At 58.0% G+C, this 14,978-nt stretch overlaps 1 protein-coding gene across 1 annotated transcript in view; it reads right to left on the reverse strand.

Annotated features, from left to right (window-relative positions):
* TNRC6C (trinucleotide repeat containing adaptor 6C) overlaps positions 1-11,791 on the reverse strand; it is a 592,582-nt gene extending 580,791 nt beyond the window's left edge. Inside the window, exon 1 of the mRNA XM_042783563.1 lies at positions 11,155-11,791. Coding sequence (XP_042639497.1) covers positions 11,155-11,383 — 229 coding nt within the window. The 5' untranslated portion in view covers positions 11,384-11,791. The remainder of the gene's footprint in view (positions 1-11,154) is intronic.
* Between the last annotated feature and the right edge of the window lie 3,187 nt (positions 11,792-14,978).

Here is a 14,978-nt window from a genome sequence, read left to right on the forward strand (position 1 = left end):
ACACGAGTGAGGCTGTTCATCGAGCTTCGTCTGTGCAGGGACAAGTGGACAGGGTGGTACGACCGTCTGACGGCAGCCACGGAGCTGGTAGAAGGAACGTGCTGAGTCGGCAAACACTGGATGCAAAGAGCCACACGGCGTTAGGAAACGGAAAAAGAAAAAGCTGGTTGCAGAAGTCTGTTTTCATGAAAAACCGTGTGATCTGTTATCACAAAGGGGGAAATAATGAAGTATTGTGGAGGATGTGGAGAGACTGAAGCCCTCGCACATGGCTGGTGGAGTTGTAAAACGCTGCAGCCACTGGGGAAAACAGGCAGTTCCTCACAGTACTAGACACACACTCACCATACAACCCAGCAATTCCGCTCCTAAGTGTTTACCAAACGTGCTGAGCGCAGGGACTCAAACAGGTATGTGTACCCCAGTGCTTGCTGTAGCCCTACTCACAGTAGCCAGACGGTGGAAACAACCCACAAGTCCAGCAAAGACGAGTGGGTAAGCACAGTGCAATGTCAAGGAGGAAGCTGTCACACATGACACAACACAGATGAACCCTGAAGAGACCAGACTACGTGAAAGAAGCTGGACACAAGAGGGCAAACGTTACCCGATGCCACGGCTACAAAATACCCAGCAAGGCAAATCCATGGACAGGAAGTGCATCTGAGGTCACAGGAGCTGGTGGGGGGATGGAGAGCTCCTGCCTGACGGGTGCAGTTTCTGTTTGTGGGAATGAAAAGGAAAACTTCTGGAAGCGGATGGTGGTGACAGGTGCTGTGACTATAATGAGTGGCACTAATGCCACTGTCCACTTAAAAACGGTGGAGAACGTCCAACCTGTTATCTAGATTTTACCACGGTACAAGTTTTAAAAATGAGTAAAAACATATGATATTTATACACAGACTTACACAGTCACTGGTTTGTGCTTGGCTACCAGCCCTAAGGTCGGGTGCAAACCCACCCAGTGGCACCCAGAAAAAAAGCCCCGGGGATCTAGGTCTGTGACCGAGACGGCCAAGAAGACCCCACGGAGAGATTCTATTCTGTCACACAGTTGCCAAGAGTCTGAATTGACTCCACGGCAGTGGGTTAGTTTTTTGGTTCTGCCCCAATGGAATGTATGCACATATAAAACATATGGGCGGACCCCACCAAGCTGTAGGGTGGGCTACCCAGCAGAAGGGGCGAGGGGGACAGGAGATGACCAGCCTTGTCAAGTGTCAGTGCTATGATCGAGACGGAGCTCTGGTAGCCTAGTGCCTAAGGCACTTGACTGCTAACCAGAAGGCTGGCGGTTCAAACCCACCAGCCACTCCTCAGAAAGAAGGTTGGGCAACCTACCTCTGTAGTGATACTGCCTCGGAAACCCAAGGAGAGGCTGTTATGAGTCGGGTCTGACTCGACGGCACATAACAACAACAGCAGCGATGGCTAAGCATTGCTTCTTACAATTATCAGAGAAAAAGGCCCTGGGAACGTCGGCCAGCCAGTGGAGCACTGACATTAAGCCCCAGGCCAGGGCCAGGGCCAGGATGCAGGGTGAGGAGTCGGTGCGGCTTAGGCCCCTGGACAAACCGCGTGTGCTCATTAGGGAAGGGGTCCTGGGTGGTTTTTCTTTCTGGGCCTGTCTTATTAACAAAAACCACACAGTGCTGCGGCTCTCAGTCTTCCGACCTTAGCACTTTCCACCCCCCCAAAAAAAACCACCTTTAAGTTTAAAGAAACCCTGTGTAGAAACAGCAGACAGGCCCCGTCTCTGCCCATTGTCCCGTTATTAGGTTATCACTTTCAACACTAGCAGCTCTTCAGTGGGGAAGCATCACACCCTTTTCAGTGACGAGAAAATGGACTCGGAAGATGAGGAACTCAGCCTGGATCACGCAGGAAGGGCCTGGGAAGGTGTGAGGGTCTACGCTTCCAAGACGTACGTACTCTCTGGGCCCCTTTGGAAGGAGGGAGCCAGAATTGTAATGCCCAGGGCCACGTCTGGGGCCAACACTGGGGCTGGGGACAATGGATGGGAGGGGGCGCAGAGCCCCCAGGGCCAATTCCGGCTGGGTCTTAGTAGCTGTGTGGCCTCAGACAAGATCCTTCCCCTCTCTGAACTTCTACTGGCCAGACCAGAAGATTCCAAACCCAGTTCCTTGGAGCCTTAGGGTTCCACAGGGGTGCCAGCAGTGGAAAATGGAGGGGAGGTCAAAGGTGGGGCTTCACACCCCCTCCCGTAGTCAACACATCTCTACTTTCACCCCTTTCCCGGGCTTGTGTTTGTGGAGAGCGGGAAGCTGGGTGCAGGGTACCACCTGTCCTTACTTGCCAACCACAACCCAGAGCCCTGCGAACCCTAGGACCCACAGAGAGCTCTGGGTCAGGAAAAGCCAAGCCAGAGAAGGTTCCAGAAGGGAAGTCAAGCTGGACCCAGGGAAGTCCTCCACACGGCTCTTGGACAGTGGGATACACCTGCCCCACCTGGCCGGCATGGACCGGCCCACACACCAGGAACTGGGCTGGGGGTGGGGCTGCCCACCTTCAGGGCCCGAGGTCTGAGAGCAAAGCCACAAACACCCTCTGTCCCTGCGGCTGGGTGCCTGTGGACAGCCGGCCGTAGTGCAGATCCTGGCCCGGCAGCTGTCCTGGGCTCCGAGGCTACCGGTGCACACGCAGCCCCTCTGACAGCTGCTCCTGCTTCCGGAGACCAGGCTGGAGGGCCCGCCCAGAGCCATATGTCGGGCCCAGCTTGGCCTGGGCCAGGCTGCAGGCTGAGTGGTCAGGGCTCCAGCCGGCGCCCCACCCGCGCAGCTGCACTGGCTCTATTTAAGTTCAGCTGCTCTGAGCTGGGCTCCCAGATCCTCCTTCATCCCTCATTCTGAGCTGGGCTCCCACAGACAGCTGAGGGCCGCGGGGGAGCCCCAGAGCCTGGCTCTGTCTTAGCTGCCCCGCCCCCAGCCCCACCCCCGGCACGCGCAGCATGTCTCCCTCTGTAGAAACCCAGCTGCCGTGGAGTGACGCGTGAGCCCAGTGTCACAGCAGAGCTCTTCTGCACAGGGTTTCACCAAGCCCTTCTTCCAACCTCTGGGTGGACTTGACCCCGCAACCTTTCAGTCAGCAGGCAAGCGCACCAACTGTCAGCACCACCCAGGGACTCCCTATGTGCATTAGTCAACACACACAGGGCGCCAGCAGGCTCCGCCAGGCGCCAGGCACTGGGACAAGATGGACAAGACACAGGCCCTCCCTGAGGAGTTCACAGTCCAGAGCGTGGGTGCAGAATGGACCCCACAGTACAAGAGTGTGCTATAAACACCAGGTGGGCCCTCTACAAAGCCTGTGACTCTTCCTTCCTAAATCACACGGGGTCAGCCTCCCTCACCTGCACACTCAGAACTTCGGGGATGCACTGTGTCCCCGTCTTTGGGCCTGATGCATCCCTCCCCACTCGACCGGCCCCCTGTCCTTACTCAGTGGTCCCAGGGAAGCCCATGCATGGTCACCTGCTCACCACCACACTGTCCTCTGGGCCCCCTGAACAGAAATTCATGTCCCCAATTCCTAACAGAGCCTCGGGCAAACCAGGCCCTCAGGGAAAAGCCCACCCCACATTAGTCTCCAGGGCCTGACAGCCACCTCCCAACAGTCCACCCCATGGCCAAGAGTCCGTCCAAATTAAATATATATATATAGTGATGAAATCCATATAATAGGAAACCCATCCGACCCAACCCATCGAGTCAATTCTGACTCAGAGTGACCCCCACCTGGGTTTCCAATGAGGAGACCTACTTGCCTCCAGCGATGTAAGTAACTTGCCGCATGTTCCTTCTACAGAGCAGCTGGTGGGTTTGAACCACTGACCTTCCAGTTAGCAGCCAAAATATATAACAGAGCATCTGCCATTTCCCCCATAGTAAGTGTACAAGTCGGTGACATTAACGACATTCACCATGTGTGCGACCATCACCACCATCATTTCCACATTGTCATCACCCCGACAGACACTCAGTACCCTTTAGTAGTGCCTCCCCACCCTCTCATCCCCACCCCAGCCCCAGGTTACCATCGATACCTCTCAATACCGAGAGGTCCCTGGGAGGCAGAGCCAGAACCCAGCTGTACCCAGAGCCACCCATGCAGAGGGAGTGGGGAGGAGAACCCAAGAGGGCGCCATGCATATGCCTTCCCCAGATATTTCATGTAATTGGGACCTTTGTCCTTTTGTGCCTGGCTTCCTTCACTCAGCACCATGTTTCCAAGATTCATCCGTGTAGTAGCATGTGCCAGGACTTCAATTCCCTTAATGGCCAAGCAGGACCGTGGTGCCATGAATTACTTAATAGGGCCCTTCCACCCATCGTCTTTGGGACTCCCACCAGATGACTGGGTGGGGCTATGCAAATGAGGTGGCTGTGGCCCACCAAGGGGATTGGATAGGTAATAACGTAAGTAAGTACATGGCCCCTAATAGTGGTGGGACTGTGCAAATGAGCCGCATGGAACCCTAATGTGGGGACTGGTCAGTTTTGCCATCTCTCTAGGGTTCAAATGAGCCCTCCCAGAGGTGGAAAGGGGGACCTCACTACCATCAAGACAGAAGAGCTGGGACCAGAGCACGTCCTCAAACCCGAGATCCCTGCACAGCAGAGAGGGCAGACAGGAAACGGCAGCAGAAGTAACAGAACTGAGCCAGAGCGCCGGCTGCCAGAACTCTGAGCGCTTTGGGGCAGGAGCCTTGCTGCCGGAGCGGGATGCCTCTTTGGGCGCCTATGGGCAGAACTAACAGCGCTGGTAACACTGTTACATCTGGGCGGGCAGAGCCTGAGGCCAGAGAGCAGTGTGCCTGCAGCACGTTGAGAAGGGGCTGCCCTGAGTGAGAAACTGTAACCTGTCACTTCCCTCAGAAACCCCCTAGTCCTGAGTATTGCCTGTGTGTCCTGTGTGGGCCACTGCAACGAATTATCAAACCCAGGAGAGAAGCAGACAGTGCCGTGGGAGGGACGGTTGGTGTCAGAATTGGTAAAAAGGTTGGGGGTGTGTGTGTGGCATGACTGCGGAGTCAGCCTTGGGCTGTTGAGTTTGGTCCTTCTCACCCCCTGTGACGTCAGAGGTCGGATGAGGAAGTGGAGGCTGTCACACTCTTTTTGCAAATTATTTGATTGGAGGGGAGTCCACTGAAACTGTGGGTGTCAAAGCTTGCCCAGCCCAGCTTATGCCCATGGCTGACAGTGCACCCTTGGCACCCTGAGGGACATCCTGGCACTTAGGCAACAACACTATGGAGACCTCAGATGCCACCTCAAGCCATGGGAGCCCAGACGTACTCGGGACCATCCCTCTTTGACAGGTCAAGAAACTGAGGCTGGAGATGGGGATCGCCCCGGAACGAGCAGGAATGTGGGGTGGGGCTCCCCAGTCCCTGCCCCCGCGCCTCTGTGCCCTCCAGCGAGCACCCGGGATGGCCAAGCACCCGGCCCCCATCAGCAGGAGCAGCGCCGCCTTATAAGGCAGCCTCAGGGAACTTGGCTGGTGTCGGCCATGCAGCCGGGGGGAGAGGTCCCCGGGAGGCAGAGCCGAAGCCCAGCCGCACCCAGAGCCACCCACGCAGGGGGAGCGGGGAAGGGAACCTGGGAGGGCAGGCGAGGCTGTTCCAATGCCAGAGCTCAAGAGGGGAGCAGGGTGACCCCAAAGGAGGACAACGAGGGGTGGCCAGTCCAAGGACAGGGCCAGCAGCGTGAAACCAGAACCAAGGTGCTGGCATGGTGGGCTCAGAGCCCACCCTGGGCACCCACCCTCTCCGCCTCTTCACCCATCAAGTGTCCAGTCCCCTTCGGAACCGTGAACCCTTCCCAGCATGTCTGCTCATCATGCCCGGTGAGTCCCCGGGGCAACCTCAGTCTGTCACACCCCAAGCTCTGGTGTGTCGCCACTGAGCCTCTCAGCTCTGTAAAGCTGCTAGTAACAGCATCTGCTTGGTCCCTGGGGGTCCTATGGGGGTCCCTGCAGCAGTCTGGAGGCCCCACCAGAGAGTAGCCCCGTCTCACCGTGGGTGGTCTCTCCCTCAATAGCATTTCATGCAGCACCTACTACATCCAAACACCATTGTTGACATCGTGCCGTCGAGTTGAGCCTGACTCATGGCGACTCCTGGTGTGTAGAGCAGAGCTGCACACTGGGTTTGCAAGGAACCACTAAGTGGGCTTGAACTGCCCACCTTCCAGCTGATGGCCGAGACCCTAACTGCTTCTGCCACCCAGGGACTCCGCAGTCACTGTATTCAGGTGGAACTCTTCCTCTGTTGCTTTACTATTTTTATTGTAAAAATATATCTCAGGAGCCCTGGTAGTGCAACATTTAAGCGCTTGGCTGCTAACTGAAAGGTGGGTGTTCAAACCTACCCAGTGGCTCCATGGAAGCAAAGACCTGGTGATCGGCTTCCACGAAGATGACACCCCATGGTGCGGATCTGCCCTGTCACACGGGCCGCTGTGTGGACTTGATGGCACCCAATGGCACCACAAAAACATACAACATGACACCTGCAGTTCACGCTTTTCACGTGTATGGTTCACAGTTAGCACAGTCACATGTAGGTGCCACAGCATCCGTTTCAGATGGAATTCTTGAAACAAAACGAAGACGCCATCTCCACCCTCCCGTAACCCAGCACCCAGCGTGGCAGGAAGGAGTTCTAAAGATTGACAGTGAAATGCCGAGGGGCTCCCCCTGGCTCCTGGCTGAGTCTTATGTTCTTTCTTATGCTGGCATTTTCTGAATTTTTAAAAAATATGTACTTTTTATAATCTGGAAAACTATTGTCAGTTAGGAAAATACAGCGTCTAGCCGAGGGAATAAGGTTCCTACACAAATAATTTACATCGCAAGCCAGACAGGAGGTCCCACCCACGAGAAAGAGGCAGAAAGGCCTCCCAGAGGTGAGGTGACTTCCAGCTGGTGGGAGGGCTTCATGGAGCAGGCGCCGTCTGAGTGGGGCAGGAGTTCCACAGAGCGGTGACGTGAAGTGGGGCCGGGTGCATGGGTGGGAGATCAGGGCAGAGGCAGTGGTGAGGACAGAGGGCCTGAGAGAGCCCCTAAGATGGGACGGGAGGGAGGGGACCCAGCTCCCGGAACCCTAGGACAGAGAGAGCCAGCGAAGTTTCAGGGGTGGGAATGGCTTTCATCGGGGCAACGGCTTGGTGGTGCAGTGGTAAAAGTACTCGGTTGCTAACCGAAAGGTCAGTAGTTTGATCCAGCAGCTGCTCCACGGGAGAAAGATGGAGCAGTGTGCTTCCGTAAAGAACACCGCCGAGGAAACCCGTGAGGTAGCCCTACTCTGTCCTCCAGACGCCACGAGCAGGAATGGACACCCAGCACCCACCACCCCAAGCCTCAGGGTGTGTCTGGGCGCACTGTGTGCCTCCAGCGCCAGCCCACCTCATTGGCAGGACCGGCACCCACTCTGTTATGCAGAGGCTGCCACAAGGCTGAGCCGCTCCAGGCAGCCAGCAAGGGCAGCGGCGTGTCTGAGGGACCCCGGTCTGAGCCACCCGGCTGGGGCTGGGGGGCCTGTCCTGGGCCAGTCACTCTGGGAGTCCCGCGGGCAGAGCGGCAGGGCCGATGGTCTGGGTGACGGGCCCACAGCTCCCTCCATGCCCAGCCTCTCCTCCTGCTCACTGTCGCTGGACCCAGGGAGCAAGGGGCAGAGTGAGGAGCAGAGGGGGCCTTAGGAGGGGCCTCGGAGCCCCCCCCCCCAAGCCCCACAAAGAGGCAGAGGTGGACGGAACACTGGCTCTGCAGGACGGATGGACCGGAAGTGAGGCTGAGGCAGAACTGGGGTCTCCGTCCAGCTCCCAGAGGGAGGAGGAAGGAGGGTGAAGTCGGTGGAAGTGTGGGAGGGTTAAGGAGGAGCTGAGAGCTAGGGGCTGATTCCAGAACATTCCTGAGCATTCCTCCATTGGGAAGGCCCTGCCCACGGTCTGCCCCGGCCCTTCCCTCCACCCACGAGCCCACTTTCACTCAGGGTGTCTCCAGAGGCCTTCCCAGACTGAGGCGGTGAACCCCAGGCCTTCCCCTCGGCCCCCTCGCCCCACCCAAGGCTGCGGACCACCCGACCAGCACACCCTTCCTCTTGGCAGTCTACCCCTCAGCCAGCCCAAGCTGTGCCTGAAGTATGAGGGGCTGGTGAGAACTGGTCTCCGGAAGCCCCCCTTCCCAGACAGCCAGGACAGATGAGGGCGCACAGGGTACCGTTACACGTGCAAGGACACACTGTGTCACATGTGTGTAAATGCATGACTCACATACAACTCTGAGCCCTGCTCGTGCTCCAGGGCAGGAAGACAGCCAAGTACTACCAGTCTCCCCACAGGGCAGGGCCCCCACTCACAGGGACCCCTGTGTGAGGAGCCGTGAGCCTGGGGTGCATACAGGGCTCAGATACGTAAATTCTTTCCCACTGAGGAATCCCTCTGAGTCCTGGCCTCCCAGCATCTCCCACTGGACGGAGCCTCAGCTTGGAAAGTTCCCTCCCCTCCCTCACCTGGATAAATCCTGCCTTGAGCAGCCAAGTCGATTCTGACACACAGCAACCCGACAGGACAGAGAAGAACTGCTCCCAAGGGTCTGCAAGGCCGTAAACCTTTACGGACGCAGACAGCCTCACCTTCCTTCTGAAAAGCAGCTGATGAGTTCGAAGCACGGACCTCTCAGTTAGCGGCTGAGGGCTTAACCACTGTGCCACCTGGGTTTCCTGGTTAAATCCTACCCTCTTCCAAGCCGAAGATGCCTCACTGCACGCTTCTGACAGCTGTTTACCTACCGGTCCTGACCCCGGTGGCCACCTCCAGGGCAGAGGTGGCCTGGCCCATCCCTGTGGCCCCCGCTTCCAGCAAGGTCCCGGGTAAAGTGGGTGCTGAGTGGTGTTTGTCAGCTGCAGGGTGACATTCTGGTCCCTCCCCAGGGCTGTGTCCCCCCGGCCTGAGGACCCAGGGACAGTGCCACCCTGAGCCGACCTCCTCTGCCTGTCCCCGGGGGCGGGTCCACCATCTCCAGCACCAGCTGCCATCAGAGATGTGGACAGCCAAGGACAAGGCCTCCCAGTCACATTCTGGAGAGTGTTCACCCAGGAGACAGGCGTTTCCCGAGGCACGCTGAAGGCACTGGGCTCATGGAATGCCCGCGAGGAGAGGAAATGAGCCGGCCCCTCTGCAAACGTCCTGGCAGTGCCTCCTCTCTGCCCCCCATGCTGCCATCACCACGGCTGGGGCAGGTGGGTGGCTCTGTGGGGTCAAATTTAGACAGATGGATTCACACACCCATTTCAAGGCAGGGCCCTTAAAATGCCCTCTAGTGACAGCCACAAGGTGCAAACAACTCAAGTGTCCATCACAGTACAGGGGTACAGAGATGTGGTACAGAATTCATACAACGGAGTGTTATTCAGCCTTAAAGAGAAATGAAGTGGATGCATGCCACGACACAGGTGAACCTCACAAACACGCCAAGTGCAGTAAGCCAGACCTAAGAGGACAGGTATCATGTGCTCCACTGATCAGAGACATCGAGGACGGGTAAATCCACGGAGCCAGATCAGTGGTGACCGGGAGGTGGGCGCGCAGGGAATACTCCTGCTCATTTGTCTTTAGGGGTATGTTTTCCCGGACACAGAAGTTACAGAGGTGTGTTCCTCTAGATGAGTCGCTGGGTCGTGCCAACAGTTAACGTGCCTGGCGGCTCACCAAAACGTTGGGGGTTTGAGTCTATCCAGAGCCACCTTCGAAAAAAGTCCTGATGACGCACTTCCAAAAACTCAGTCCTCCAGGACTCTCTGGGGCACATCCCACTGTGACACATGTGAAGTCACCGTGAGTCAGAGTCACCTGATGCCAACTGGGTGTTCTCTCTGACAGTGATACAGCAAGAGAAGACCGAGACGGTACAGCACTGGGACGAATGTGACAGAAACAAAGTGAAAGCCACCCTCTAGACCCGGGCTTAGCTCTGGGGACCAGCACTTGTAGGAAATGCAGTCTCTCACGCCGCCCCAGACCCGCTTGGCACCTGGACAGGACGCAGGTGTCCGTGTGCACGTTAGTGTATGAGAGGCCTGCTCCAGCCCTATCATCTGCACCCCATTGCAAAGGCGAGTCTTCTCCCTTCCCCACTGGCCACCGGAAGATTCTCCTCCAAACCAAAACCAAAGCCCTGCAACATTGTCTGTCTCACTCAAAACACACTCACTGAGCATATCCTGAACTTTGGGTCCCCAGCTCAGGGAGCCACAGTCCGAGCGAGTTGGGGCCAACTTTCTGAGAAAAAGCAGGGCAAGTGCTATGTCCCTGGTGTCCCCAAGCTGGCCTGTGTCCCACAGGGTCTGGTACCAAGCTCTGCAGGGGAGCACAATTCCAGGTTCGGGTCCCCAACAATACTACCCAATACCACCCAAAACAAAGCTGTGTGCAGGTATCAGGGACCCCCTTCCCAGCAGCCATGACAGTGTGAGTGTGCAGAGGGTGGAGTGCATCACACTGTCCTTGCCTCCAGCTAGGCCACACCCAGGCCCCGCCCCCTGACACGCATGGCCAGCTCCCTCCCACATGCACGGCCCCTCCCCCAGCACACAGAGCCTCCCAGGAGAAGAGGGAAGACGCATGACTGGGCAGAAGCTCCCCCAGTGGAAAGCCTCAGGAGGGCAGGACCTTCCTTATACCCCAGACCCTCTGCTGTGCCAGCAACAATCTTCTCGAGCAGGCACCTGACTTCCGGCGGGCCCACCCGCTGTCCAGAGCCCCGTGGATGTCAGCTTCCACCCAGGAGAGCCCTTCCAAGGTCTCAAACACATTCCATCCACACCCCTCACCAGGCAGCCCTGGCTCCTGCCACCAGTGCACATTTCCCGGGGCTTGCACAGCCCAGGTCTGCACCACGACTCCCCAACCAGTAAGGAGGCCCTGATGGTCTAACCTGCTGTGTCTTGGTCTGTCCCCAAGGGCAGAACGAGTAGGGACCACCCCCCGTGTTCTGGGACCTGTCCCTGCGTGTTCTCAGGGAGGGCCCCATGTTCAGCTTCCTCCTCCCAGGCTCCCTGGCAAGCCAGCTCCCCATCCACCTTCTCCCTCACCACCACGTTGCCCACAAAGACCCCGACGCTTTCTTACTCACCCTCCTGGCTCCGGGGCGGGGCCTCAGCCACAGCAGGCTGGGGTCTGGACTCCAAGCGGTTCTGCATCTGACAGCCCAGGCCGGGCTCTGAATTCTCCAGGATCTGGGGGGGCATGGGGACGGTGGGCACCTCTGCCGGCTTGGGCACCTGGATCTCCACCCTCTTGGGGGCAGCGTCGGCAGTGGGGACGGCGGGCACCTCCGGGGTCTTGGAGGCCGGAGGCTCCATCCGCCGGTGGGCTGCCTCCTGGGCCTTGACTAGAGTGATCTCCGTCCTCCGAGGCGCTGGCTCTGGCGTCTTGTGGCTCAGCGCCTCGGCCCGCTTGAGCCCGAAGCGGGCCGGCCCGGGGGTGCTGGCGGTCTCCACCTGCTTGGACGAGATGTCGATGGATAGCTCGGTGCGCCGCGACACTGGTTCGGCCCCCTTGGGCCCTGGAAGCTCGACCCGCCGCAGGGCGGCCTTCGGGGAGCGCTGGCTGAGGGAATCTACATGGCGGGCAGGCTCCGTGCCCTTCACCCCCAGGTCCTGGAACTTCTGGGTGGAGCTGGCCACCGTGGCTCGCAGAAGGGGTGGTTGCACCCTCCGGGGCGGCGTAGAGTTGGGCGTCTCTACCTCTTCGACCTCAAAAGACCGTTTCAAGGCTGGAAGACAGAGAAGAGACACACTGAGCATCCTGCCGGGGTTTCCTGCCAAGGAGGAGCTGGGGGCCTCAGGGAGCCCCTCTTTCCCTCTCAAAAGGGAAAGGAGAAAGGTGGGAACATCCATGTGTCCATCAATACACAAATGGATCGACAAAATGCGCTCCGTCCACACAACGGACTATCACTCGGCCACAAAGAGAAGTGATGCCCAGACATGCGCTAGGACATGCATGAACCCGAGTGCCACAGGTCAGACAAACAGGGACACAGGTTGCAGCGTCCACTCATGTGAGACGTCCAGACTAGGCAACAGCAGAGGCAGAAGGTTTATTAGAGGTTACCAGGAGCCGGGGGATAGGGAAGGAGCCCTGGTGGCACTAACCAAAAAGTCAGTGGTTCGAATCCAGCAGCCACTGCACAGGAGAAAGATGTGACAGTCTGTTCCCGAAAAGATTACACCCTTGGAAACCAAGGGGACAGTTCTATTCTGTCCCATATGGTGGCCATGAGTTGACTCGACCGCAGCAGGTTTGGTTTGGGTTTGGGGGAAGGGAAATGGAAGTTATTTTTAGGGGGCTCTAAGCTTCTGCCAGGAGTGAAGACAAAAGGGAAACCATGGTGGTGGCTGCACAGCGTGGCACACATAATGAAAGGCACTGAACTACACACATAAAAATGACGGAGATGGCAAAAGAGCAAGAAAAGAGAGAAGCCCGTCTGAGGCACCGATGGGGGTGAGCACTGGGACCGAGAGGCTGGCGCGGGGAGGGCACCCGCCATCACCACAATGTGGCCGCGGCGCCTCCTCTCTCCAGCTGCGTCTTCACTACAAGTGCTCCTGCCATGGCCTTCCTTCATTCCTTCTCTGCTCACACCACGCACACACCATCGGGGACCCGTCCCCAGTAACCACCACCACACTGGAACCAGTCCGATGGCTACAGGAAGACCCACACCCTATCGGTAACAAGTAGCCACGTGGGGACGTTTATTGGGGCTGCGCCGGGCCGGGGGGAGGCTAGGCAGCACCTCTGACTGTCTGTTCTACTCTGAAGCCAACGCACTGACCACTTTGCAGTCCAGCTCCTCTTGGGGTGACAGGGAGCCTCCCCCCCCCCCCGGCTTGGTCCAAAAGTGAAGGCTGACTCTACACCCACTGCTCTTCCCGGCCCCACCCTCCTCCCTGTTCCCTCCGCCCGCCCTCGGGACACTGACCACCCGGCCCCACACCCACCCTGCAGCCCGGCGTTTCCATTCCTGGGGCCTCACTCTCTCCCCGGAGTGTGTTTCCCCCAGGCAGCAGGGACAGTCCCTGTGGCCGCGCCCAAACCAGAGCCAGCTGCTCCCACTTAGGAATCCAGGCTGGAAAGAGGTCCACGCGGCAAAACAGCCTCCTTCCCCGGCATCTGTGGTATGGCCCTTGGCAGCCACACCAAGCCCTCTCCTTGCCTGCCAGCCCCAGGGCCCAGGATTTCAAGGGACCCTACCAACAGTCCCCTGCCCGCAGCACAAAGTGGGACGTACCCAGTCCCAACCCCAACCAACAGCCTCAGGAAAGACATGTGGGCAGGGTAGAAGAGGTGGGGTGGCCGTGCTCTTAGGGCTGGAGTGGGGGGAGAGGAGGCCCAGCCTCTGGCACTAGCAGCCTGAACGGCCAACCTCCCAGTACAGGGCTCCTTGGGGACATACCCTCTCAGCCCAGGGCATCCCTCCTTCTTGGGGGGGCAGTCCTGGGGGGCAAAGCTCACCCCACCCAGAGGCAGCAGGGGTTGTAAAAGCCTGCAAAGCAATGTGGCAGGATGGGAAGCTATGCACACTGTGAGGCCGGCGAGTCACTGTGTGCACCCGTCTCGAGCAGGCAGTGGCTGGCGGTGCGGTGGGTCCAGGGTGGCCAGAGCTGCCCAGTTCTCAAACCTGGGTTTCCTATGATTGCTCTTGACTTTCAAATGCTGGCACAAACAAAGTGAAACCCTTTTAAAGTACCGTGCGGTCGAACACAACTACATCTGCAGGATGTATACGCAGTACCTGGGTAGTGCAAATGGTTAACAAGCTTGGCTGCTAAATGCAAGGTTGGCGGTTCGAGTCCCCCAGAGGCACCTCAGAAGATGGGTCTGGCAGTGTGCTTCCAGAAGACCACAGCCCTGCAAACCCTACGGAGCACACTTCAACTCCAACAAGCACGGGGTCACTGGGAGTTGGAATCGGCTTGCGGCAACCAACAACAACAAAACAGCTATTGAGAAAATGAAGAAACCGTTCCCGGCTCACAGGCCAGACGGGAACAGGTCCGGTGCCAACCCCTGCACTGGACAGGTCACAACCCAACCAGAACGAGATGTCCCCTTCAACTTCCTGAATCTCACAAGTCATCTCCAGGTGACTCTCAGGAGCACAGTCCATCGCACAAATGCACCAGCCACATGGGTGTCAGCCTTTCCGTCTCTTTATAGGATGAGGAATCGCGTTCAGACAGATCTCAGAGATACTGTGGGCTCGGTCCCAGACAACCGCAATAAAGCGAGTGTTAGAACAAAGCGAGTCACACGAGTTCTTTGGTTTCCCCGTGCATACAAAAGTTACGTTTACCCTAGACTGTAGCCGATGAGGTGTGCAAGAGTGGGATGGAAAAGTCTGAAACGCTATGAGAATCACCGAAATGTGACATGGAGGCCAACACATGACACAGAGAAGTGAGCACACGCTACTGGAAAAACGGTTGTCATCAACGTTCAACGCATAAGACACGGTACTGTCTGTGAGGCGCGGCAAACGGCCCCGAGGCCTAAGCGCTGTGGCCACCACCTGCCTGTCGGCTGGTTGCATTACGGTGGCCTGTGTGCTACTGGGAGGCTGTAAGCTACCCCAAGAGTGTGTCCAGTCCCAGCAGGTCGCCCACGGCGGACAGCTTTCAGGAGAGTTTCCAGGCTAGAACAACAAGGAAAGCCCTCGAGATCTACTTCTGAAAGTTTGCCGACAAAACCCCGTGGATCTCAGAGGCATACTGTCTGCCGCAGCGCTGGAAGGGGCGTCCCGGGTTGGAGGCCCTCGGGACACAGGGCCGCACAGTGGGGCCGCACAGTGGACCCGCACATCTAGGGGTGAGGACGGTGCGGGCGGGCAGCGTCTCGTTCTGTTGTCCAGGGGTCGCCGAGGGTCGCAGCGGACTCGATGCCACTAAC

Source organism: Orycteropus afer, unplaced genomic scaffold (genome assembly GCF_000298275.1).
Source record: "Orycteropus afer afer isolate SDZICR_OR568_19922 unplaced genomic scaffold, OryAfe1.0 scaffold00018, whole genome shotgun sequence".
Taxonomy (NCBI): domain Eukaryota; kingdom Metazoa; phylum Chordata; class Mammalia; order Tubulidentata; family Orycteropodidae; genus Orycteropus; species Orycteropus afer.